General features: G+C 38.2%; 2 protein-coding genes across 7 annotated transcripts; one reads left to right on the top strand and one right to left on the bottom strand.

The window, feature by feature from the left end:
• Nucleotides 1–3,859: 3,859 nt before the first annotated feature.
• LOC126996486 (fumarate hydratase, mitochondrial-like) lies at nt 3,860–14,891 on the top strand. 3 transcript variants are annotated; one of them, XM_050856987.1, is made up of 12 exons: nt 3,860–4,091; nt 5,487–5,519; nt 7,442–7,576; nt 8,598–8,762; nt 9,000–9,125; nt 9,453–9,608; nt 10,146–10,322; nt 10,456–10,675; nt 10,907–11,051; nt 11,501–11,648; nt 12,306–12,480; nt 13,974–14,891. In XM_050856987.1, exons 1-11 carry the CDS (start codon nt 3,987–3,989, stop codon nt 12,435–12,437), a joined length of 1,542 nt encoding a protein of 513 aa, XP_050712944.1. In that variant the 5' UTR covers nt 3,860–3,986; the 3' UTR covers nt 12,438–12,480; nt 13,974–14,891. The 3 variants fall into 3 exon arrangements, with proteins under 3 accessions (XP_050712944.1, XP_050712945.1, XP_050712946.1); XM_050856988.1 differs by lacking the exon at nt 5,487–5,519 and having other exon boundaries at nt 3,892–4,091; XM_050856989.1 differs by lacking the exons at nt 3,860–4,091; nt 5,487–5,519 and adding an exon at nt 4,126–4,283.
• LOC126996487 (RNA-binding protein with serine-rich domain 1-A-like) lies at nt 14,791–22,598 on the bottom strand. Of its 4 annotated transcripts, none has more exons than XM_050856990.1 (9): nt 22,451–22,598; nt 20,599–20,727; nt 19,856–19,993; nt 19,277–19,315; nt 18,875–18,964; nt 17,752–17,913; nt 17,307–17,405; nt 16,894–17,127; nt 14,791–15,827 (listed from the first exon to the last, which is right to left on the bottom strand). In XM_050856990.1, coding segments are annotated over exons 1-9 (1,026 nt in total). In that variant the 5' UTR covers nt 22,453–22,598; the 3' UTR covers nt 14,791–15,694. The 4 variants fall into 4 exon arrangements, with proteins under 4 accessions (XP_050712947.1, XP_050712948.1, XP_050712949.1 ...); XM_050856991.1 differs by having other exon boundaries at nt 18,875–18,961; XM_050856992.1 differs by lacking the exon at nt 17,307–17,405.
• Between the last annotated feature and the right edge of the window lie 970 nt (nt 22,599–23,568).

The following is a 23,568-nucleotide window of genomic DNA, read 5'->3' as shown; positions in this document are numbered from 1 at the left end:
AAGACGCTAATATAAAGTAATGAACATTAGGTAATAGTCATGTTGCAGTAATAGCAGCAGCAGAAGCAGCAGCAGCAGCAGTAGTAGTAGTAGTAGTAGTAGTAGTAGTAGTAGTAACGACGTGGTAGAGGTAGAAATCTTAAATTCATTAACTAATCCATCATTTCTTGTAATATTTATTCTTAATTGCTTTGCATATTTCAAGCTAAGTGGTTAGTAAGTTGGTCATTCAGTCAGTTAATTTGTTGTTTGTTAGTTAGCTTATTCAGTATTAATCACTCTGCTGTATTTTCTCTATTCATCAACTATAATCTTTCTACCTCTCTCCTACACCCCGCCAACAGTGGAAGAAGTGGGCGAGTTTCTGGGTGAGGGCGCCGCGGTGGAGCTGGACGGGTGGAGGCACAGCACTCACCGGCGGGCCTGACGCTCACCGCCTCCTTCAGTGCCGGTAGGATACGTGAGCTGCACGCCGACGCCATCCTCGCCCTGGTAGGTGGGTAGGAGGGGGGATGGGGGAGAGGGAAGTCTGAATGGAAGATGGTGAGAGACAGGAAGGATGGGCTGCACTGAGGCTGCCTTGGGTAGAGGGAGGGAAATGGATTGGAGGAAGGATGTTTGGACTGATTTCTGTGCTCCAAATTTTGTCTGTTGGTTCATGTATCCATTAAAACTGGGTCCATTGAATCGAGGGTCGAGTGTATATAATGACTACTGGTAATCCAAATTGCAATAATCAGAGTATTTCTTCATGAGGACATTATTTGAAGTTGTTTCAGTTTTGCAGTATGGGCTGTTTTATATAGCACTTGCACACCCACCTACCCCTGTTATGTTTTTGTATTAACCAAATTTGAGTGGCATGACCCTGAGACATCTGGGCTTTCATGCTCTTAGGAGAAGCAATTTATGTATCTGCACAGAAGTAATAGACAGGTACAAATCATATTCTGCTGTTATTCATGTGTTGATTTTATTGCACTGAGTGTTTTCATTTATTATTTTGCAACAAACCCATGTTCAGAATTAGTTGGTTGTCTGGCTATTCATGGCCTATGAAACCAGTGCATTGTTTCCAGAAGGATGAAAAATAATTTGTTTTTGTAGTTTTCAAAAAGCAATAAACCAGGAATTAGTTTTAAGTACGTGTTCATATTTTTTGCCTCGGGTTGTTGTTGGTGATTCCTAGGCTGCCTGGCCGAACAGCCCAGAGCCCCTGAGAAAGATCATTGCCAAGACCGGGCTTTCTTACTGTGCTCTCATGGAGTGAATTTTGTGTTGTTGGCACATCTGCCTGATAAATTTGCCTCGGGTTGATTAGCATGGATACTGTACTTAAGCCAACAGGGTGAAAAGATGATAGTTCCTGCTGCCCATAGATCCATTGTTGGAGCTCAAATGACATCCCTGTGTATGCATCAGTTTATTGCCTTTTGTTGAAAGTAATTTCTTGGTTTCAACAAAAGGCAATAAACTGATGTACATAGGGATGTCATTTGAGCTCCAACAAGGGATCTGTGGGCAGCAAGAACTATCATCCTGTGCATCTATAGGAATGTTGCCCATGCATGCCCATATGGTTACCACAAGGGGCCCACTCTGCCCACTTGGGACCCACACAAATACCCTGGTGCATCCCCCATGTGAGGTCCGTGTGGGCAAACGTGGGGCCCATATTTGCCTATCCGGGGCCCACTAAGATTGCTCAATTGGGGACCCATATTATTGCCCTCATTTTCCCATATGTTGCCCACCTGGGGCCCACATTTTTTGCTGGCTGGGTTGCTTCCTTAGTTTTAGGTCAGAGTGCACTAACACTTCTAAACCCCTTTATTTCATACTCTGCTCTACCTATCGCTGTGGAGTCTAAACTATACCCGTGTAATGGGTTGCGTGTTCCTACACTTAGTACGCTACACTTGGTGATGTTAAAACTCATCTACCATTTCGCTGACCAAGCTGACAGTTTGTTGAGACCTCCTGCAGTGCTCTAGCATCCTCCCATAGAGACCTCCTTTTTTGGTGTCATCTGCAAATTTACCTATGTCACTTATGTCACCGCCTCGCGTATGCTCCTCGTTATCTACATTAGTTCCCATATATCACCTATAGGTCAGTTCTCACACTCAGTGGTTCAAAATGGTGTGTGTGCCGTTAATTTAATTGTGTGATAGTTGTTAGATTGGAGTTTGACGGGTTTTATGTGTTGACGGAAGCGGGTTGGAGATGGAAGTGGGTGAGCCTGGCACGGGAAGTCTTGCATGGCCTTTTGAAGGTCAAAGCTAGGGTCTCCAGGCATAGCGAGCGGCGGTTTGGGGGATTTTATGCTACATGTAGTATTTTTGCTGTTGGGTTGGTACCACTGAGTCTGTGATCAGCAGAAACAGAACCAGGATCGCAAAATGACGATGTTTTCCTCCTAAAGAGTTTCGAAGATGATGTAAAAGGTATTCACGATTGTTTATGGGAGTCTCCCTCCCAGACTCACTCGATAATCTTTAACGGGCGACGATGAGAAGCAATATTGTATATAAACGAGACGTCCTCTACAACGGCTTGCATACTAAAATACATGAATCTTTAATTAGGCAGTTTCGTTTTCCTTGGAGCTGGTAGACCGTAGAGTCATGCAAAGCCTAAATAAATAATGTGGAACAAGACCACTCTCCATAATAACTGTCGTGTTCCTACTACTACACCTGAGTTTGTGACCAAAGGTGCACACGTACCACCGTCATGACAGCCATACGTCCCAAGAGATAAGGGACGTACGTACTACAGTTACTGTAGACACTTTTACCAAAAGCAAAGCAAATTAGTTTAGTACAGTTATTTTTTATATGTATAGGTGTATCACGTACAAATTATAACTATATAGGCAGAGTACAATTGTTTTCACATGTACTGACCATATATATATATATATATATATATATATATATATATATATATATATATATATATATATATATATATATATATATATATATATATATATATATATATATATATATATATATATATATATATATATATATATATATATATATATATATATATATATATATATATATATATATATATATATATATATATATATATATATATATATATATATATATATATAAAAACTGATGTGGTAGCCTACATCACAGAATAGGAAACAATGAAATTATTCTATGTATACAGCTTCCTATGTAGGCTATAGACAACTTTTGACATTGTATAAGGATTAAATGACTTGAAATATGTTACGTTTGGTTGGTGCAGCCAATTAAGGAAACTGTGTATAGGCCATAATTTCCTTGCTGCAAGCTTGGTGGGAACAATAATTAAGATAACAAACAAAAGCAAATAAATGAAACTATCAATCTATTTCTTGGTTTACAGCAGCCGCGGACCAATCAATGGTTGAATCAGCCCGGTGTTGTGGGAATTAATTCGCAGCCGCAAAATAGTTAGCAGAGAGGTTCAGCATATTTTTTTTCTATATTTCACTCCCCGCTATCGTTTATTTGTCCTGTTTCGGCTCCAACACATGGCACACACATCAGAGAAACACTTTTAATCAAGAGATGGATTTATTACAAAAGAATAGGGCAGATTATAGAAAGAATAATTACCTCACGTTGGTGTTAACCATCACGTACGAAGAAAAGGACAAGACAGAACAAAACCAGGCAAATTTAATAGATTTTCCTGCTGTGTACATCAGTCCAACAGACCTAATTTAACAAGCAAGAACCGGGTGAACTTTAATATCTGCCCTATTCGTTTGTTATAAAGCCTTTTCTTGATCAAAAGGGTTTCTCTGATGTTTGTGCCGTACAATGGAGCCGAAGCTGAAGTGAACGACAGCGGCGAGTGAAATATATATAAAAAAAGAAGCAAGTTGGACCACTCTCTGCGAGCTATTTTGCGGGGAGCTGATTCCTTCACCAGTGCAGGCAGTGTAGCGGCCAGCCCAGCACAGCACCTTAGCAGCGATGGCTACCCTCCGCGCAGCGAGTAACGGTGCCTGCCGCCTGGCCCACACCCTCCGTGCCGGCTGTCTCACTCAACAGGCGGGGCTTGTCACTTCCTCCGCCATGGTGAGTGCGGGCCGAGCGGGACTAGTGATCAGGAACAGACTGACACCTTTGCTACAGAGCGGCGGGTGAGCGGGGCCAGCTGGGCCGGCTCCTGCCTCTCAGCTGGCTTGGCGGCCCAGCCCATCATGGAGGCACCTGCTGGGGCCTCAGGGGAACAAGTTATTATATTACTTAAGGAGGCACAGTCTTAAGGTGCGTCAGAGATTTGAACAACCTATTGAAAACACTTTTTTTTTCAAGATAAATAAAAAAAATATTTGTGGAGCTCAGTGATTGACAGTGGTTGACTGAATGATCTTTTAAAATTAATACCACATCTGAATTGGATGATGTATACGTGGAGCTGCAAGGAGAAATGAAAATAAATGATCACCCATGACATGTGATAGGTTACCATTTCATTACTATTTTAGTGGCAACAGATTTCTATCCTTAGTGGCAATAGCTTAAAATTTTAGTGGCGATAGATTACTCTCCGTTAAATTTAGATGGGACTTTGTTATTTTAAGAAAACTTGAAGTGGAAGAAGTGAAAATTTGAAAAAAAGATTTGTCAGACTAAATTCATGCATTGGCTCTACATATGTGTGCAATCATGCTGTTCAGCTATGAAGATCTTAAAATCCAATTATAGGTCATGTTCAGCTGACCTTTATTTGACCTTAATGGCTGCAAGAGAATATGTATGCCTCACCTACAACTCTATTTATGTGTTTCTCTGGTGACAAATTATCCAGTACAGTTGCTCCCCGGTCCTTTTCCATTGATGTTTTCTTAATGCTTTTATTTCCCAATGTAAAATTACCTAAAATGTGTGTGTGTGTCAGCATAAAAAAGAGTGGGATCTTCCACTATAGTAGCATTAGTATATGTGGCCTGAAACCTACAAGAAGATGGAAAGCACAGCATTCAGTGAGATTATGAGGCAAATTATATCCAACATCAATAAGAGGAGGAGGCTCAGATGAGAACCACACCTGTACATAATTATAAACTGATTCACAGACCCCTTAAGTTTTGATGGCTAGGTTTCAGATGCTATATTAACCTGTTGCATGAAATGATATTTCTACCAGTTTCTGACTGCAAAATGTACATGGTGTTATGTATCAGATAAAGAGCTTACTAAAGAGAAAATGCATGACATAGTCAACGTGTACTCTCAAGTAACACAGTACGGTACTATAATTGACGTCAGAATCAGGTTGTGCTTTCAGGCTGTGACTTGTAGAATATCATCCCACTGATGGAGAGCGAGGAATGGGAGGGATCCAAAGCTTTTAACAGGCTTTCAATGGGGTTCAAAATTTTGTGAAGGTTAAGTACTACTACAGTAGATGCTAACATTCATCACTGATCTCTTGATGATGTATATGATTTCCTTTCCTTTCACCAGAAAACCAAAATAGGGAAAGTGAAGTTCAACAAGGTAAGAGGCTCTGTCAGTCTGTAAAAGTGCAAGTGTTTCGATGTCTCCCCTCACAGTTGTAATGTTTTAATTTTGTTCTTAGGGAGTAGCTTTCAATTTCTTGTCCTGAAGTGTTTTAGTGCATGTTACAATAGTTTAGTGGCTACAATATATGTTTTGATTGTGTGCATGGTCTTCCAACCACATAGTTAGATATTTTTTACCAATTTATCAGTTTCGTATTTGCATTCAGTATGGCAAAAGATGCAGAAAATTTAGTTTCATATCCTTACACGCACACACATATATATGCACTGCATGAGCTCACACGCACATGCGTGCACTGCACGTACTCTCACACACACACACACACTGACAGGACCCCACAAGTGTAGCTCACACACACACACACACACACATTGATGGGACCTCACAAGTGTAACTCACACACACACACACACACACATTGATGGGACCTTACAAGTGTAGCTCACACACACACACACATTGATGAGACCTCACAAGTGTAACTCACACACACACACACACACATTGACAGGACCCCACAAGTGTAGCTCTCACACACACACACACACACACACACACATTGATGGGACCTCACAAGTGTAGCTCACACACACGCATTGATGGGACCTCACAAGTGTAGCTCACACACACACACACACACACACACACACACACACACACATTGATGGGACCTCACAAGTGTAGCTCACACACACACACACACACACACACACTGAAGGAAAAGCTGGACAAATAAAGATTGGGAGACAGGAGTGACTGAGCTTGAACTCAGGCCCTATATACTACAAATAGGTAAACACACACACACACACACACACACACACACACACACACACACACACACACACACACACTCACTCACTCACTGACAGGACCCCACAAGTAGTGTAGCTTCCTTACTGTGTATCACAATTAGGTAAACGCACACACACGGGCAAGCAGGCAGTGTCCATATAATGAAACAAAAGTTGGACAAATATAGATTGGGAGACAGGACTTTTAGGTAAACACACACACACACACACACTGGAAGCAGGAAGTTGGAGTTAGTTACATACTGACTGTGGTTTTATATCACTAAATGCTGCCTCATAATCTGTTGTTAGTACTAGAGATGTAGTAAAATGTTGCATGGTAGTTATGCACATACATAGTGGTCTGCTGTGTAGTCAGTTAATAGGCTGCAACATTTATTGTGCACACTCTCAAACACCTCTCCCCACCCCCACCCCCATGCTACAAAAACATAAAACTGTGACATCCACTTCAGCGTAAGAGTTCTTAATAAGTACTGATGCTTTCAACTTTATTCAGTAGGAGTCAGACTGATGATGTAAAGTCTTTGTGAATAATGGATTCCTTATTGGTGATTAAAACATGAAAAAAATATTGTAGCAGAGAAATCTTAACTTGTTTATCAGCCAGGGAAGCAAAAATAGCATTAAAGTGTTGTAGTACTACGTATGATAAACCAATGTTCATACAATGAGACATTCATAGTGGTTCATACAATGAGACATTCATAGTGGAGGCTGTTTGTCAATGTGATTATCTACCAACTGTGCCTTTTAGGTATAGAAATGTTTTATGATATTACTACCACTAGTACTTTCACTACTACTGCATTACTACTACTACTTCCACTTCTACTACTACTACTTCTGCCTCTACTACTACCATCCTACTTCCACCTCTACTACTATTACTGTTGATAACTAATAGTTTTTATGATTATTTAGTATTTTTAGAGCATTATGAGGAGCCACATTATTAGTTATTCTGTATCCTGTTTGACAGAGCATGAGACATGGATTTTGTATTTTCACTTTGAAAGTACATTATTCTTCTACCATTACTACTTTAATCATGGTCCTTTTTACTGGTCATTCATCCAGGCTAGCAAGGAAGGTGTTCGCAAGGAGCAAGATACCTTTGGTGAGCTGGATGTGCCAAACAGCAAGTATTATGGTGCCCAGACTGTCCGCTCTGTGATGAACTTCCCCATTGGAGGAGAGAATGAACGCATGCCGGTAAGATTCATCTCCCTTGTTTCTGCATTAGCATAATTATGGTGATACAGTAACAATTTACCACCTTCCATGGTTCCAAAGTCTTGCTGGATTAACCATTTTGCCAGATCATTCGAGTTCATTAATATTCATTAACAGCCGATGCAATAATTATACGCCATCAGTTTCTGTAAAGTTCAACTCATCTTTAATTTGCTTTTCACCACAAAAAAGGTAGCATATATTAAGACAGCAGTAGTGAAATTTGTTCTTATATTGTAGGTGAGGGCAGCTTCATATATGTTGGACTCACTAGGTGTTATGCCTCTTTGGATAGTACAATACTACTGTTGTCTGGGCTTTGGCCATCTACTCACTTTGCAAAAAGCAGCAACTATCCCATCAAAATAAAATAATTGAAAATACCAAACTCCACATACTGAAAAACTGAAAACCTGAAGAGTCTGCTTCAAGTCCATTCCCTGTATAATAAAACCTGTGATATCAGAAAGATCTTGGATCATTTCCACCTTGACATTTGAATAACAAAAACTTGATTGTTTAAGGCAGACCTGAGTATAATCCATGTTGCATTGCCCAAAGTTTATCCAATGATAAGTGTTCCCGTGCCTCATGGTGATCATCTGGGTGGTGGCTTAGCAGCTTTTCTATGATCCTTTCTGAGTATTGGGAAAAATGTCAGATAGCATCAGAGTTATTATACATCACTTAAAATCTACATAAGAGATTTAGACCAAGTCGCTGTCTAGCAGAGGTCTTGCCTGACTACAGAATAGAACAGATACTTATAACTCAGAGAACTTAATTTCAGGGTAGCTCTTATTTCATGTGAATATGGAGGTATTTAAGAATATGAATCTGCAGATACAGAAACCCATTGTATTTAGGAAACATTAGCCAATGGAGAAGGAAAATACTGCACTTCCCATTTATTTGAGCTTGTAGATGGAAAGTGCTGTGTAGGAACATCAGCTAAGGCAATCCTAAAAAAAACTATAAATTGTGCTGGGTCTCCCCACAGATGCCTGTGATAAAGGCCTTTGGAGTGCTGAAGAAGGCGGCGGCGGAGGTGAATAAGGAGTATGGCCTTGATGCCAAGATATCTGATGCCATTTCCAAGGCAGCAGATGAGGTGATCAGCGGACAACTGTACGATGACCACTTCCCACTTGTCATCTGGCAGACGGTAGGCATTATGTACTCACTTTACTCTTAAAGATGTATGCATATTTTACTGTATCTCTACTTTTTTTTCCAAAGCCAATGTACATGAAAACCAACATTTACTAAACTTTTCTTTTACCCATCAGAAATGCAATCAAACCTGAACAACAATGAAGAAAGTTGTATGTCTGTTATGATCTGTCTTTGTCTATGTATTGTTCCAAAAGCCAAACTTACTGAACTTTTCTTTTACCAAAAGGGCTCAGGAACGCAATCAAACATGAACACCAATGAAGTGATAGCCAACCGGGCCATAGAGATGCTGGGAGGACAGCTGGGTTCAAAGACACCTGTCCATCCCAACGACCATGTCAACAAAAGCCAGGTGACTAAAAAAGGGTTCTTCAAAGTATGCTTACAAATGGGTTGGGAGGGAGGACAATGCTAAAAATGAAACAGAGTCAAAGTTAATGTTTGAAGAATACTGGACTACAAATTCCAGTATTATAGTGCTTACTTGCAGCACCCAAAAACTGATATGATCTTCATTAGCACAAAAAGTCATTTACAAAAATGTATGTGTTTTCTTTGCTCATGATGATCATTCTAGGTATAGGAAATGGGTTACTTGATGAACAAGATTTTTGCTTTTACTTTGAAGAAAAAGAACTGTAACCCAGAATTTATTATATTCCTCAATAACAACTTTCAGAGCTCCAATGACACCTACCCCACAGCCATGCACATTGCCACTGCTGTTGAAATCCACAACACACTTTTGCCTGGTTTGCAAGCTCTGCACAAAGCATTGGATGAGAAAGCCAAAGAGTTTGCCAACATAGTAAAAATAGGCCGAACCCACACACAGGTGAGGAAAACTATTTTTTGTATGGGTAGCCTGATTCAAATCATGGTGTCAGCCTATATTATCATTTATATTGCTTTAGTTTCTAATTAAACTTTTGTTGTGATTTTTTTTTTAAATTTACCTCATAGTATTTTCTATGGTGAACTCATTTATTCCATACGAAGCGAGTCATAATTTTATTTAAAATTCTAATTTGTTGAATGTTAAATCAGGGGTCTACTGGATGATTTTTTTCATGCACCTTCTAAGCCTTATTGAGGGAGTTTGGTAGTTCAGAATGTGTAGGGAAATGAAGAATGTGGATTAATATTGGAGATGATTAGTGGTCAAATGTAAGGAGCACTTCCCACTTGTCATCTGGCAGATGGTATGCATCTCACTACTCTTAAAGTTTATGTATATATAATTGTCAATCTGACTGCTTATTTTAAGCATTTCTTTTATTTAGAGGGTTCAGGAATCATAAGTGATTAAAGAATAAAATTATTATTATAGTTAATATATATATTTCATCATGTTGGTTTCTGTATTCAACAGGATGCCACTCCACTCACACTGGGCCAAGAGTTTGGAGGCTATGCTCAGCAGATTGAGTTTGGGATTGAAAGAGTAAAGGCGTGTCTTCCTCGTGTGTATATGCTGGCTGCTGGTGGCACAGCTGTAGGCACCGGCCTCAACACCAGGATTGGCTTTGCTGAAAAAGTGGCTGCTAAGGTATGTTAACTGTAGAACATATAAAATTGTTACTTTATTATGTTTATTAGGCTCATATGCTGAGATATGAAGGTGTGGATTTTGGTAATTGAAATAATTCCTTTTCTTTTAAAGTTATTTTATATCTGTTCAGGTGTCAGAACTGACTGGACTGCCATTTGTTACTGCACCCAATAAATTTGAAGCATTAGCAGCCCATGATGCCATGGTTGAGGTATCTGGTGCCCTGAATGTCCTTGCTTGCTCCATCATGAAGATTGCTAATGACATCAGGTTTCTGGCCTCGGGGCCCCGCTGTGGCCTTGGGGAACTCTCCCTGCCAGAGAATGAACCTGGTTCCTCTATCATGCCAGGCAAGAAGACACTTGTACTAGATTACTTAGTTCCTATGATATTCATTGCATATTAGTAATCATTTCATGTGTTCAAAGAAAGTTTTTCACTTCACTGGCAGCTTGCAAGCTTGCTCTCTAAAGGGATCTGCATCATAAGATTCTTTTAAGACCAGGTGAATTAAAGAAACTATCTAGTTAAACATGAAATAAGCAGAATCGAAAGTGAAGGAACCTTCTTGTTCTTTGTAGGCAAGGTGAATCCTACACAGTGCGAAGCTATCACCATGGTGGCAGCACAAGTGATGGGAAATCATGTAGCTGTCACAGTGGGTGGCTCCAATGGGCACTTTGAACTGAATGTCTTCAAACCTATGATGGTGGCCAATGTGCTAAGGTGGGTTGTGATGCAATGTTTGAGTTTCTTATAAACTATTTTGCATTGACTTAATTGTAAATAAGAGTTTTGACTCCTACAGAATGACTGGAGGTTATGAATCTTTGAATCTGTCACAAACCCATGTCTATTGATGCTCATGCACAATAGTTTATATTCCATCAACAGTTATTTGCTACTTAATCTTTTTTTTTTTTTTTTTTTTTTTTTTTTATTTTCATTCAGAAGACAGTTTTGCCTTTTTCTTTAGCTTACAGCTGGAGGCATAAATGAGGAATTAATGAATTAATATGATGTGAGAGGTGTGTAGTTTATTAATTGAATCTTAGAAATACCAAAGTTCCTCATTGGTTGTAGAGACCCATATTGCCAGGAATACTACACAAGGTTCTTGTGGTCTGCCATTGTTAAAGATGGAGTTTGTGCGAAGTACTTTCTTTCAATTTCAGATCCATTCGGCTGTTGGGAGACAGTTGCCATGCATTTGTGAACAACTGTGTTGTGGGCATAGAAGCCAACAAAGAACGAATTGACAAACTCCTCCATGAAAGCTTGATGCTTGTCACAGCTCTCAATCCACACATTGGCTATGATAAGGTAAAGAGCATTGGCCCAACAAATTACTCTACTCACTTTTTCAAAGTATATGCCTGACATATATAATCTAGCTGGCATGGAAATAACAATTACATCCTATTGAATTAAGGAGAAAAGAACTGGTTAGTGATTTGTAGTCTAGATTTGTCTCCTTTCCAAAACCATTTCCTGACCCATTAATTCTTACAGTTGCCATCGATCACCCAGGAAGCTGTTCACTAGTCTTAAGAGGCATACCTATTCAATATATGCATAACATTTCCTACATACCTCTATATTACCCTGCTCATATGCCTCTTCTAAATCCACAAATGTTTGAACATCTGTATTTTTTTCCAACTCTCTTATTCAATAAGTTGACCATATAAATCAACTTCTACTCCCTATGATACACATGTTCTGTACTTTGATCCTTCCATACACTTTTTTCTTAATTTAAATAAAATTATGAAAATACTTTCACCCGTCACATCAAGCTCAGAGGTAGAGGATCAAGTAAAGTAAAATAAATTGAAACAAAATAATTGATATTAATCAGCACTTAAATGTTGTACCATAATGCAACAAACCTTTTTAAATATCAAATTCAAAGGTAATCTTAGGTAAAATAAAATGATCTTGTTCCCATGTATCTTTACCACTTATGCTTCTCCGTAGGCTGCTAAGATAGCCAAGACAGCTCACAAGGAGGGCTCTACTCTGAAGGCTACAGCTCTTAAGCTTGGCTACTTAACAGAGGAAGAGTTTGATAAGTGGGTGCGGCCTGAGGACATGTTGGGGCCCAAGTAAATACCACATTGCCAACCCCTCACTGCTTACATCATGATCAAAGGTAAGGAATGCATTACAAGGGTATTACCAACATTATCAGCCAGTACTAGTCTATTGCAAGACAAAGGCCTTTCCTACAGGGGAACTTTACAAACTCCGTTTGAGTGGGGGTTCTTTCTGGTCTGTCGGCGTGAAGTAGACGGAAATGCTATACCTCTGATTATTATTATTATTATTATTATTATTATGATAAACTACAAAAGTCTCCCTTCAGGGTGCAAATACAACACATTGAACCACACAAAATACCAGAAGGTACTGGAGAAAAGCAAAGGCAACGACTAGTTAACAAACTGGCCAGTCAAAGCCAAAAGGAGGAAAAATAAAATAATTGTTTCAAAAAGACATTCACACGAGAATTAAATGTAGAAATGTCTGCAGAAAGGACAGTCTCATTGGGTAACTGATTCCATGAACTCGTCAACGACGGAAGAAAACATCGTGAGAATTGTCGTACAAAAATTTATAGGATCAAAAGCAAGATTGTTTTGACTAAGAGCAAACCTTGTGACCCGGGCAGGAGTAAAAGGATCAGGCAAAGCATTGTGTAAGGAATGCCAATCATTCTTAAAAAAATTTAAATAAAATGCTAAGGGCACCAACTTGATGCCGATGATCAAGATCAAGTGCCGGGAGAAATAAATTCAATTTAATTGATAGCTGTCAAGTAACTTTAAATGGCAATTGGCAGCAGACATCCAAACAGGAGTGCAATACTCAAAGTGGGGCAAAATGAATGCATAAAAAGATTTGATTACAGTTGAGTCTCAAGCAAATATTTTGAAGCACTTATGAAGTAAGCCTGCCTTCTGTGCAATAGTGGAAGACATGGAACGGATGTGCTTCTCAAATGTCAGTTTAGAATCTAGTGACTCCCAACAAACAAATACTAGAAACATTCTTAATCTGTTCACCAAAAATATGCAAACAACGATGAGGTGGATTCAAGATACAGGATCTGATGGTAATGGAATACGTTTTATTAGCATTAAGCTTCATGCCCCAAGTTCACCAAGCGGTGATCATTGCCAGGTCCCTATTCAGAGATGCAGCAACTTCACCTCTGTTGCTAGGAGTGAACAGTTTGTGCTTATAAGGCAAAGCCCCACCCACAAAGACAGGACGCAATCACATAGACATATAACGGACTATTTATAAGTGTTTCAAGTAAATTTTGATTAACATTTCCATTTGGGCTTTTCAGATCCATTTAATCATTGGTCTTAACTTGAAAATGTGTTCAGTACTTTCTACCTGTTTCTACAAATCCAACAAGTATTTCTTTCTCATTTCCTGCAACTATTCCTAGATGATCAATTTGTTTCACCGCCACTGACGATCATTATGATATAACCTCGTGTCTTCACTGATACTATCATGTTCTATTGAGGTCCTTGAGCAATGTTAAATAGATAATAGCATACTTACCTGCCAATAGTTGATGCCTCCTCTGTGTTTGTTCTTTTTTCCTCATGTTAATTGTCTTTCCTCCAGGCTGAACCAGAATGGTGTAAGTCAGCAGACATCCAGCTTGCCTATGCATTTGAATTCTGGGTATGTAATAAGTTTTCAAAATGTGTTTGTTATTAATTCGATTTTCATGAGTTACAAACGTATTAAGAGTGTACAAATGTAGGCTGATATAATTTAATCTGTTGCTAGTTATCCCTTCAGTATCTAGATGTACAAGGAGAGGTAATTTAGGAAGGTATAGGAGGGAAAACTCAACAGATCTCACTCCCAGTGAAATAACAAAGGCTTTCCAATATTGAGCTTCAGCTGCTGTTAGGTTCCATTCAGCCAATGATAAAGTCCTCTAATGTGTTGATGTATTCACTTTGTTTCCTGCTGTAGTGTCTGGAGAAGCTTGTTGACTTTTGGCTTTATTTTTTTTATACATCAAGATCTGGAGTCCTGCTTGTTTGTCATGCTAATCATAATGTCATGCAACCCTTGCCTAATGTGTCCTGTCAGTCTTTGGGTTTGGATGATAGATACTCTTCCATCATTGTGGATTTAGTGACAGCAGCAACAGTAATCCATATTCACCCCAGCCTATCAAGCTTACTTATGGGAATGAAGTTAACATAGTTATAAACAGGTCAATACTGGTCAGGGAACAGTGCTGGTGACATGCTTTGATGGGATATATTGAGGACCTCTTATTGAGACTAACGGTGTCACTGTATATAGTGGTTATTATTTTTAATGGCTTAACTATGTACCATTAAGTGCTGCTCTCATAAAATATTAAAAAACTGACGTTTTGTAAAATCACTTTGAGGTGGTATTTTTAAATGTAAAAGTTAAGGACCTGTAAATACTGGCTATGTATTGTTGAAGGTTTTACAAAAGATTATGAGTATGGATGATGCACTTTTGTGTACATATGTAATAAATTACAAAGTATAATTGGTTTCTTTTTGCCTAGTTAAACATCATAAAAAATTGATTCTCAACCTCACTTGGTTCACAACATCTAATCTTATCCTGCCCACTTTCCTTTAATCATCAGTTTGCAGTTAAAGGATCAGCCTCTACTAAATTACAGAAAAAAGTAATTATCACAATAAAAAAACGGTGTCATAGCAGTTACACTTTTTAAAATTTACTGAAGGGATTGCACAATATGACAATCTGCTGGCAAAAAGTACAATTTAAAATCCACCAGATGTGCAATATGTATTTCCCTATTAAACAACATGACATATCCATAGCATTACTTCAATCACTTAAAAGAAACATTACTAACCTGGGAAAATCCTCTCAAATATCATTTTGATCAATAAGTTTTTATTCAAACCTACCCACCATACTGAACAAAAGACTACAAAAATAGTACATGTAAATTGTAAATGATAAAGGAATATTTCACTAATTAAATTTAATAAGATGTCCTGTCTATACTGTTTGCTTCTGGGTAACAGTCATGGTGAACAACCTTCTTTGACAAAATGGACACCACTGACACTGCTTTTAAAATCTAGTTTAACTTTTAACAATATTTAGAAAAAGTACCCAAGGTCTACATATTCTAGAAAATAAACTGAACAATGTTTCAAGTAAAAAAAGAAAAAGGATACTCACTAGCTAGTAATGGGAAAAAAAAGCTGAAAAATACTTACCATGCTGATAAGTGGTCTTTAGGGGCTAGTCCAGATAATGCCTTGACTATTGGCATGATGGAGGAGGCAAGTGACAGAAAATAGTTCAACTTAACGTGAGGAGGAGGAGGAGGAACGTGAGTACCTCCTGCGACGTGGTGGTGTGCGTGAGCGAGAACGGGGAGATCTGCGTCTTGGGGGCGGTGAGCGCCTTCTCATCATTGGTGGGGACCTCCGACGCATCCTGAGGAGAAGAGTGGCTTAAGCATTATTTTTTTTTGTATAGGGACAAATCAAAGGTTGTGTGCGTGTATATATATATATATATATATATATATATATATATATATATATATATATATATATATATATATATATATATATATATATATACACACAGTGGTGGGTACCGCTCACCGAAAAGTTAGCCTCGCTAACTGGTAATCCACTAACTAAAGTTAGCTTTCCTTATGCTAAACTGATAAAGAAATTAGTGGAAGCTAACGCTAACTTTTTTATATGGATTTAGCTTCGGTTTAGTATTTTGGCTCTAAAACCTTAAAAACAGACTTAGTGATATGTAACTTCAATGTTGCAGCTTAGTCATAGAGCTTTCCAGTAAGGTATAGCATGCCAAAATCAGATGATGATAAAGGTGTACACAAATAAATTAAATTCAGAAGAGAGGAGAAAGAAGCCTCCAGTTTATCCTAAATCCATATATTTTACCCAAGATTTCCTGCAACTTTATGCATTTTTTTTTATTTTTTCCATAACTGACACTTTTATTCTTATTGTTTTAAGTTTATTTTTTGTCAGGTGGAAAATATCAAATTCGTTATTAACCCCTCAGCGACGCAAAAGTTTTTCTTGGTTGATCTCCCATGATGCAAATGTCATTGAAAAATACACTTTGAAACTGAGAAAAAGTCATAAAAGATGTTTTATAGAAAATTTTCTGATGCACCCTGCTGTGAAATCCATTTCTTTCTAGGTTGTCACATTTGGCTGGAATTCCATGATTCCCCCAAAATTCCAACTTTTTACTGGTACAACATACAGAAAAAATATTGAAGAAAAGTTGCTCATTTTATCACAATAAAGTCTGAAAAGTATAGTTTATAATCTTTGACCTTGAAATTTACTGGCTATAGAGAGCCAAAGTTGTGGTAAAACTCAATAAATAATTTTGGTAAATTTTTTGTGGTATTTTTCATTCTGGAATGAATCTTATTGAATAAAAGTTGTAGAAAATAATCCATATAACTCAACTGTGAAATTAGTTTATGATAATAATGATTGTTACTCACATGTTGTATCTTGGTGGTGAGCGCCATCGAGGGGGAGGCCCACGTCTCATTGGCATGGGTGGCAGTGGGGAGCGGCGACGTGGGGGCATCTGCCGTGGGATCAGCACGGGAGCAGCTGTGATCTCTTGTCCATCGATCTGTCCACCGTCCATGTGCTTCATTGCATTCTCTGCATCCTCTGGTTTCTCAAAGTCTATGTATCCATAACCACGGTTTAGGGAGGCATTCACCCGACTGAAAAAGAGAAAACATATATCAAAGAATTCAGTAGTAGTAAGCATGTAATTAAAAAACTGACCAAAAATTATGACAATGATCTTTGAAAAGTTTCCTTACACCACTGACATTTTTTTATTGTTTTTCGTTAAGAAATGCTCTTATGCTACAGTTCACAAACAAGATATGTAACTGACTATTCATTTATATATGGTAACTGTCTTGGATCAGTTGAGTAGGCAGCTGATGTAACATTAACCCGGTAGCAGCGGGGATCAAGTTTCTTATTGGTCCCTCTAAGCGAGAAAAATGACAAAAAATGATCACTCACACAAACCATTTCAAAATATATATCAAAGCAATTGTGATCAGTTTATGCATCATCTATTTTGGGGGGTTTTATCATGGCACAAATTTGGCCCGTCGCTGCTACCGGGTTAAGCGACATTTCTGTTGTAGCAGCAGGGAAGTTTCTTCAGGATACGAAAAGTGGGGATTAATACTATTTATGTATAATAATAATAATAATAATAATAATAATAATAATAATTATAATAATAATAATAATAATAATAATAAAAAAAAAAAAAAAAAATGTACAGTGCTTTTGTGAAGGGCATAAGTAATGTGGTATACACTTACATATCATACATAGGCAGGTCAACACTCTTCACTGAGCCATAGACGGCAAAGATCTCCATGAGGTGATCCCGGTTTACATTGCGGGTGAGGCGGCCAATGTGAATCCTGGTTGGTCTAGGCGTGGGGGAACGGGGCTTGCGGCGAGGTCGTGGGGATCCTGACCTGTGGACGTCAAGGGCTTACTACACACCAGCACACCCCTTAAATGCTGCCACACGCCACCACACCAATACCTCACTGCTAGCAGAAAGATTTTTTCTCCATTCATTTTGCTAGTTTACTCTGGAACAGCTTTCCTTTGTATTTCCTCCTTCCAGGGATGAGCTGCCAGATATGTGAAAATCCAAATTACCTGACTATGGATAATTGAGGAGTGTTCCTCAGAATACGAAAAAATGACATCTGTTGCATCACACCACCAACTTGGTTAACTCCTAGTTTACTCATCAGGATTGTTATGATTTAAATCACCTGATTTTAGTTCACATTATTCTGAAAAAAAAAAAAAAAAAAAAAAAAAAAAAAAAAACAGGATTATTTTACTAAGCTTATCCAATTAGATACCTTTTATTTAGCTTTCCCAGAGAAGACTGTTCTTTGCAATTTCCATAAATATATACCTATGAAACAGATGTTTATTTTTTCTTTTATCTTGTTTACTCTTAGGGCAGTATTGTGATTGATAAAGTAAAAAATTGTTAAAATATTATCTTAATTTAAAAATCCTGAGCACTTCCAACCCTGTCATTCAAGTTAAAGTTCAAGTTAAGTTAATGATACTTTCATATATATATATATATATATATATATATATATATATATATATATATATATATATATATATATATATATATATATATATATATATATATATATATATATATATGACTGGAAGGAATTAAGAAAAATATCAATAAAAGAAAATCAGACAGGTGGCCATGGCTTTCATGCATACATTCAGTTCACATTACTAGCACATAGTGATAAGTGATCAATGGCCAGCAGTAAGTAAACACAAACAAAACAGAAAAAAAAGAATATAGGAATAGCAACAACATCCACTAACTCATGGTGGTGGCTGTACCTGAATGACAAGGGACAGGCACTGATGGTGACTACTGACCTTGAACGAGATTTGGAGGGCTTCTTTAGTTTGGCCTTTTTCTCTCGACTCTGACTGCGACTTTTCTCAACTGCTTTGAAGGACGATCTGCTGAGAGCCATACCAAGTTATTGTCACCACCCCCAGTACATGGGCAATGCTGTGCTGTATGGCACAACTCTTCTGCCACCATCAAATACAATTTTTCTACATGCAGACACAGTGAACAACATCAAGTAAAAGTAAAGCATGATTAGAAAGCTTTCTGCACTATTACAATGATATCTCAAGTAGCATTAGTGAACAAATCTATTAGTGTACACTTATTAGTAATCCCAAGAATCTGCAATACTGTCACTTAATACTCTCAATGAACAATGTTTTAGAAGACTAAATTTGTAATAAACTGCCACATCAACTCACCGAGCATCATCTTTTTTCTCTTTTTCTTTCTCCTTCTCCCTGAAAATTCACAGACAATCCATTTGATTAAAGCTTCACACATGTATATAAAAATTTTCATCCTATGTCAAAATCTAATCACTGATGCAAATCTGAATTAAACCTTTTAAGTAATGATTAACTAGTCTCTGAAATTCAGCACTCCTCAGTTCAGTCATATCATGGTTGGGTGACTGAGTTGGGACAATCCTTCCCTCTGTAAGTCTGGATCTTTACATATTACTAAAAATAAGATCAGCAGAATAAACACTGAACTTCTTGCTGGTGGGACTAAATACAACAGACAAGATTCTCCAAGATCTAAAAGATATTAATGTATTATTTACTATGATTATGCCTACAAACTTTACATTTTTGAAGTGTGAAATAAACTGTCCATGGAACATAAGGATCAAGAATATTTGCCTGTATTTCATTGTGTAATAAAAGAACAGCTCCAATGATACAGTAAGTTGAGCTTTGTTACTGGGCTCCTCTCGACTATTTTTTGTCTGAGAATGATGATGACAAGATATTGACTCATTGCAAGGCCAAACTTACTTTTGTTTGTTTTCCTTGTCTCTAGATCTTGAACGTGACGAGGACGATGATGAGGAGGAGGAAGAGGAACGTGAAGATGAACTGCTGCTAGAGGAACTGTCAGAACTGCCAGAAGACCCTGTGGAACTCCTGGATGAACTGGAAGGAAAGGACGGTTAGACATACATACACAATTACACATGGTACTGTAGAATCATTGAAAGCAGCCCTAACCTCATTCATATAAATGTATGGGAACTACTCAGTTGTTTATGTTATTTTTAAGGGTCCTGCAATATTAATTTCTTTGACATATGAATCAGAAATTTGTGACCAACTGAGTTCACTTGGCTCATCCTAAGAAAAATAATTTGTTATTGAGAAAACATTCACCAGGGTGGCTCCTTATGAAAGTAGTTTAATGATTTTAGTATTGAAAATGGAAAATTTAATATTTAACTTTTAATTGATATCAGCTTAATCAACATTCATTTTAATTAACAGATAGATCATAGAACCATAAACTACATTTTCTACCATTGATACTATTAATGTATCACTACTTCGCTGTGCCCATTAGTTATTCAGTTGTGAGATGATCATGTGGAATTGCTACACAGTATATTTATGTTGGAAAAGTAAAGACTTCATGTTGTAAGTTTGCATCAAGGCACAGAAGGAATTCAACAGTGCTCCAGTTTTGGGAGGACTAAAAGAGTGTACAGTCTAATTATTGTCACAGGTGGCAGACTACAAGGGCTTACCTGCGGCTTGAGCTGCTGTCACTGCTGGAGGACTTCTTACGTGCCTTCTTATCCTTGTCCCGGGACTTCCTGGCTGCCTTCTCAGACCCGCTGGATGAGGCTGACCGACTGCGACTTCTACTGAGGACCCTACAAGAATTCATGGATGTAAATAACATGGTATATATTATATTTCTAAGGCATAGAGGAATATGTTACTATTTGTGAGGGGTTAGAAAGTACAGTATGGTAGTGCAATATGATATGGTAATATTTTTTTTATTTTAATTCACACTGTAGATTAATACTGTGCTGAAAAATGATTTAGAACTACACTATAGTCGGTTCACCCAAGTCTGAAGTGAGCATTATCATGACATGGCAACCTGCTGTTACACAGCGTGTCCGATTTCGTGGATACTGTATGGTAGCCTACGCATAGTAAACAGTTGTCAGTGTCAATAATATGCAGGCAGCAATAACAAATACCGTCAATTATAGTTGATTTGGAGTTACAAAAATTTAGCAATGTCGCAAACAGCAGTTTTATTAATATAAAGCTTACTAGTTTTCTCGGTGGTGGACAGCTTAAAAGCTGTTTAATATTTATAATCAGCGCTCTTGTAAATGAAAAAAAAAAAAAAAAAAAAATATACTATTTGTGACATTACTAATATTTTTGTAAATCATAATTGACTATAATTGATGTAATTGGTAATTGCTGCCTGAATATTATTGACACCGAGAGATATACAGAGAGGAAGAATCCTTATGAGTGGTTAGCTCACTGTGGTAAACAAAACAACTAAGGGGGACTAGGTTACCATTTAGAGGTGGCTGAGTTACCATTAAATGTCTAGGTTACTATGTATTTGTGGTGAAACTATTTGCCAAGCACCAGCTACGCAAATAAGGGCAAAGATTACCCGAAAAATGATTAACCTCCAAACTTAACAAGGTTCCGCAAATTACGTCAGATTCACATTCACCTTAACTTGCACCTGTACTTCCCTTCCCTTCCGGCATATAAAAATACACACCCATGACGATAACCACAAGAACCTTCACTAGGAAACTTTAAAAATCTCCAAGCCAAAAATTCATCGCCAAGAGGTAATCACAGCTGTTTTAATATTGCCCTCCAAACAAAACTCACGCCATATTATTAATTTCCCTCCATCATCCAAAAATACACACCCATGACGATACCCACAAGAACCTTCACTAGGAAACTTTAAATCTCCAAGCTGAAAATTCTTTGCCAGACTAAAAGTATTCATAGTTGCCTTGATATTACTTAACCTTGCACTTTAACTTCCCTTCCTGGTTCTAAAAATACACACCCATGACGATACCCACAAGAACCTTCACTAGGAAACTTTAAATCTCCAAGCTGAAAATTCTTTGCCAGACTAAAAGTATTCATAGTTGCCTTGATATTACTTAATCTTGCACTTTAACTTCCCTTTCTGGTTCTTAAAATACACACCCATGACGATAACAACAAGAACCTTCACTAGGAAACTTTAAATCTCCAAGCTGAAAATTCTTTGCCAGACTAAAAGTATTCATAGTTGCCTTGATATTACTTAACCTTGCACTCTAACTTCCCTTCCTGGTTCTAAAAATACACACCCATGACGATAACAACAAGAACCTTCACTGGAAAACTTTAAAAAATCTCCAAGCCGAAAATTCATAACCAAAAGAAGTAATCACAGTCGCTTGATTGTTGCACTTTAACTACTCGTATATTTGCCCTCCGCCCTCCACCACATGATGATAATGGCGTCAAGACCCTGCACCGCCCCGCCATTATCTTCAAGGGGCGGCCCGAGGGAGGATGGCCGTAATAAAGGGGGATACAACTTACATGGTTTTCGGCGGCCGAGGTTTGTTTACAATGCCGCTCCGCCACTGCTCTTGCTCTTGCTGTACAGGTGACGGGATATCGTACTCAGAGCATCATATTTACCGGTTTCTGACTCCTAACTATCGCGAAGAGACAGCAATAATTAATCATTTAAACGATATCCATACATGAAGGCAGTTGTTTTGGTGATGAAAGCAGTTTTTTGGGTCAGAAATCGGCAAACATAAAAGGCAGAGTACGACAATTTGACAACGTTAATTCCCACCTCAGCACAGTTGCCAGTGACTATAATATCGCCTAAAAATAATCGTCGTTTGTGGTACGAACATTCTAAGTACAGTTAATTCATGGTTATTTTCACGCTTCTGTCCTTACATTTTTTCCTCTGATTTTCCGAGTTTTGAAGGTTAAGCCATGAGTACTTCGTATATAGAAAGTGAGATATGGGCGCGTTAATCGTATACACGGACGTGTCATATCAACGCTATCATTTGTCGTACTATTTTTTTTTATAGGCAACATCCGTGGTGACGTGCCTAGCACGCCCAACTACGAATCCACGGGGTTCGAATTCCTGGAGTGTCCTCAGGGGCTCGGCCCGAGCTTGAACTTGAGTTGTGCTCGCCCAAGATGTAAATTTCTTTAGACCTTGTCCACGCCTATAGAGGGCCCGGGTAACTCGATCGATAAGGGAAATGAGACAGAGGTGAGCACCGAAGCCACGCGCAGATGAGCGAATGCTCCCAACTTCCTATTATATTTTTATAGTAAAATATATAAGACGAAACGCATTATTTCAAATAAGATCAGTATCATTAAAGGCAATTAAATTACCAGGAAAGGTATGATGGCCATGTAAATCGAATTTATACAAGTTCTTGGGTTAATTCTTGGTATTCTAGCCGACCATACCAAGGCAAGTATAGAGCTATACTGGACCATATACTGTCACACTGGCCCTGTGCCCCGGGGTAATGGGGCTCGATCCCTCCCACGTCACCACAGGCTCACTGGCCAATGACCCAATGTTACGGAGATGAGCACCGAGGCCACGCGCTGCTACAGCTTATGCCCCCAACTTTACTTTATACACTACATCAATCATGGTTGCACCACCA

This window comes from Eriocheir sinensis, chromosome 10, assembly GCF_024679095.1.
Source record: "Eriocheir sinensis breed Jianghai 21 chromosome 10, ASM2467909v1, whole genome shotgun sequence".
Lineage (NCBI taxonomy): Eukaryota > Metazoa > Arthropoda > Malacostraca > Decapoda > Varunidae > Eriocheir > Eriocheir sinensis.
The sequence above is the reverse complement of the archived record's forward strand: the minus strand, read 5'-3'. Positions and strand labels throughout refer to the sequence as shown.

Coding starts and splice junctions, on each gene's coding strand:
- LOC126996486 (XM_050856987.1), top strand. CDS start 3,987: ATGGCTACCCTCCGCGCAGCGAGTAACGGTGCCTGCCGCCTGGCCCAC. Junction 4,092..5,486: donor TTGTCACTTCCTCCGCCATG/GTGAGTGCGGGC, acceptor TCCTTTCACCAG/AAAACCAAAATAGGGAAAGT. Junction 9,126..9,452: donor ACCATGTCAACAAAAGCCAG/GTGACTAAAAAA, acceptor AACAACTTTCAG/AGCTCCAATGACACCTACCC.
- LOC126996487 (XM_050856990.1), bottom strand. Junction 19,316..19,855: donor GACAAGGAAAACAAACAAAA/GTAAGTTTGGCC, acceptor GTGAATTTTCAG/GGAGAAGGAGAAAGAAAAAG. Junction 17,914..18,874: donor CCCTCCAAATCTCGTTCAAG/GTCAGTAGTCAC, acceptor TGACGTCCACAG/GTCAGGATCCCCACGACCTC.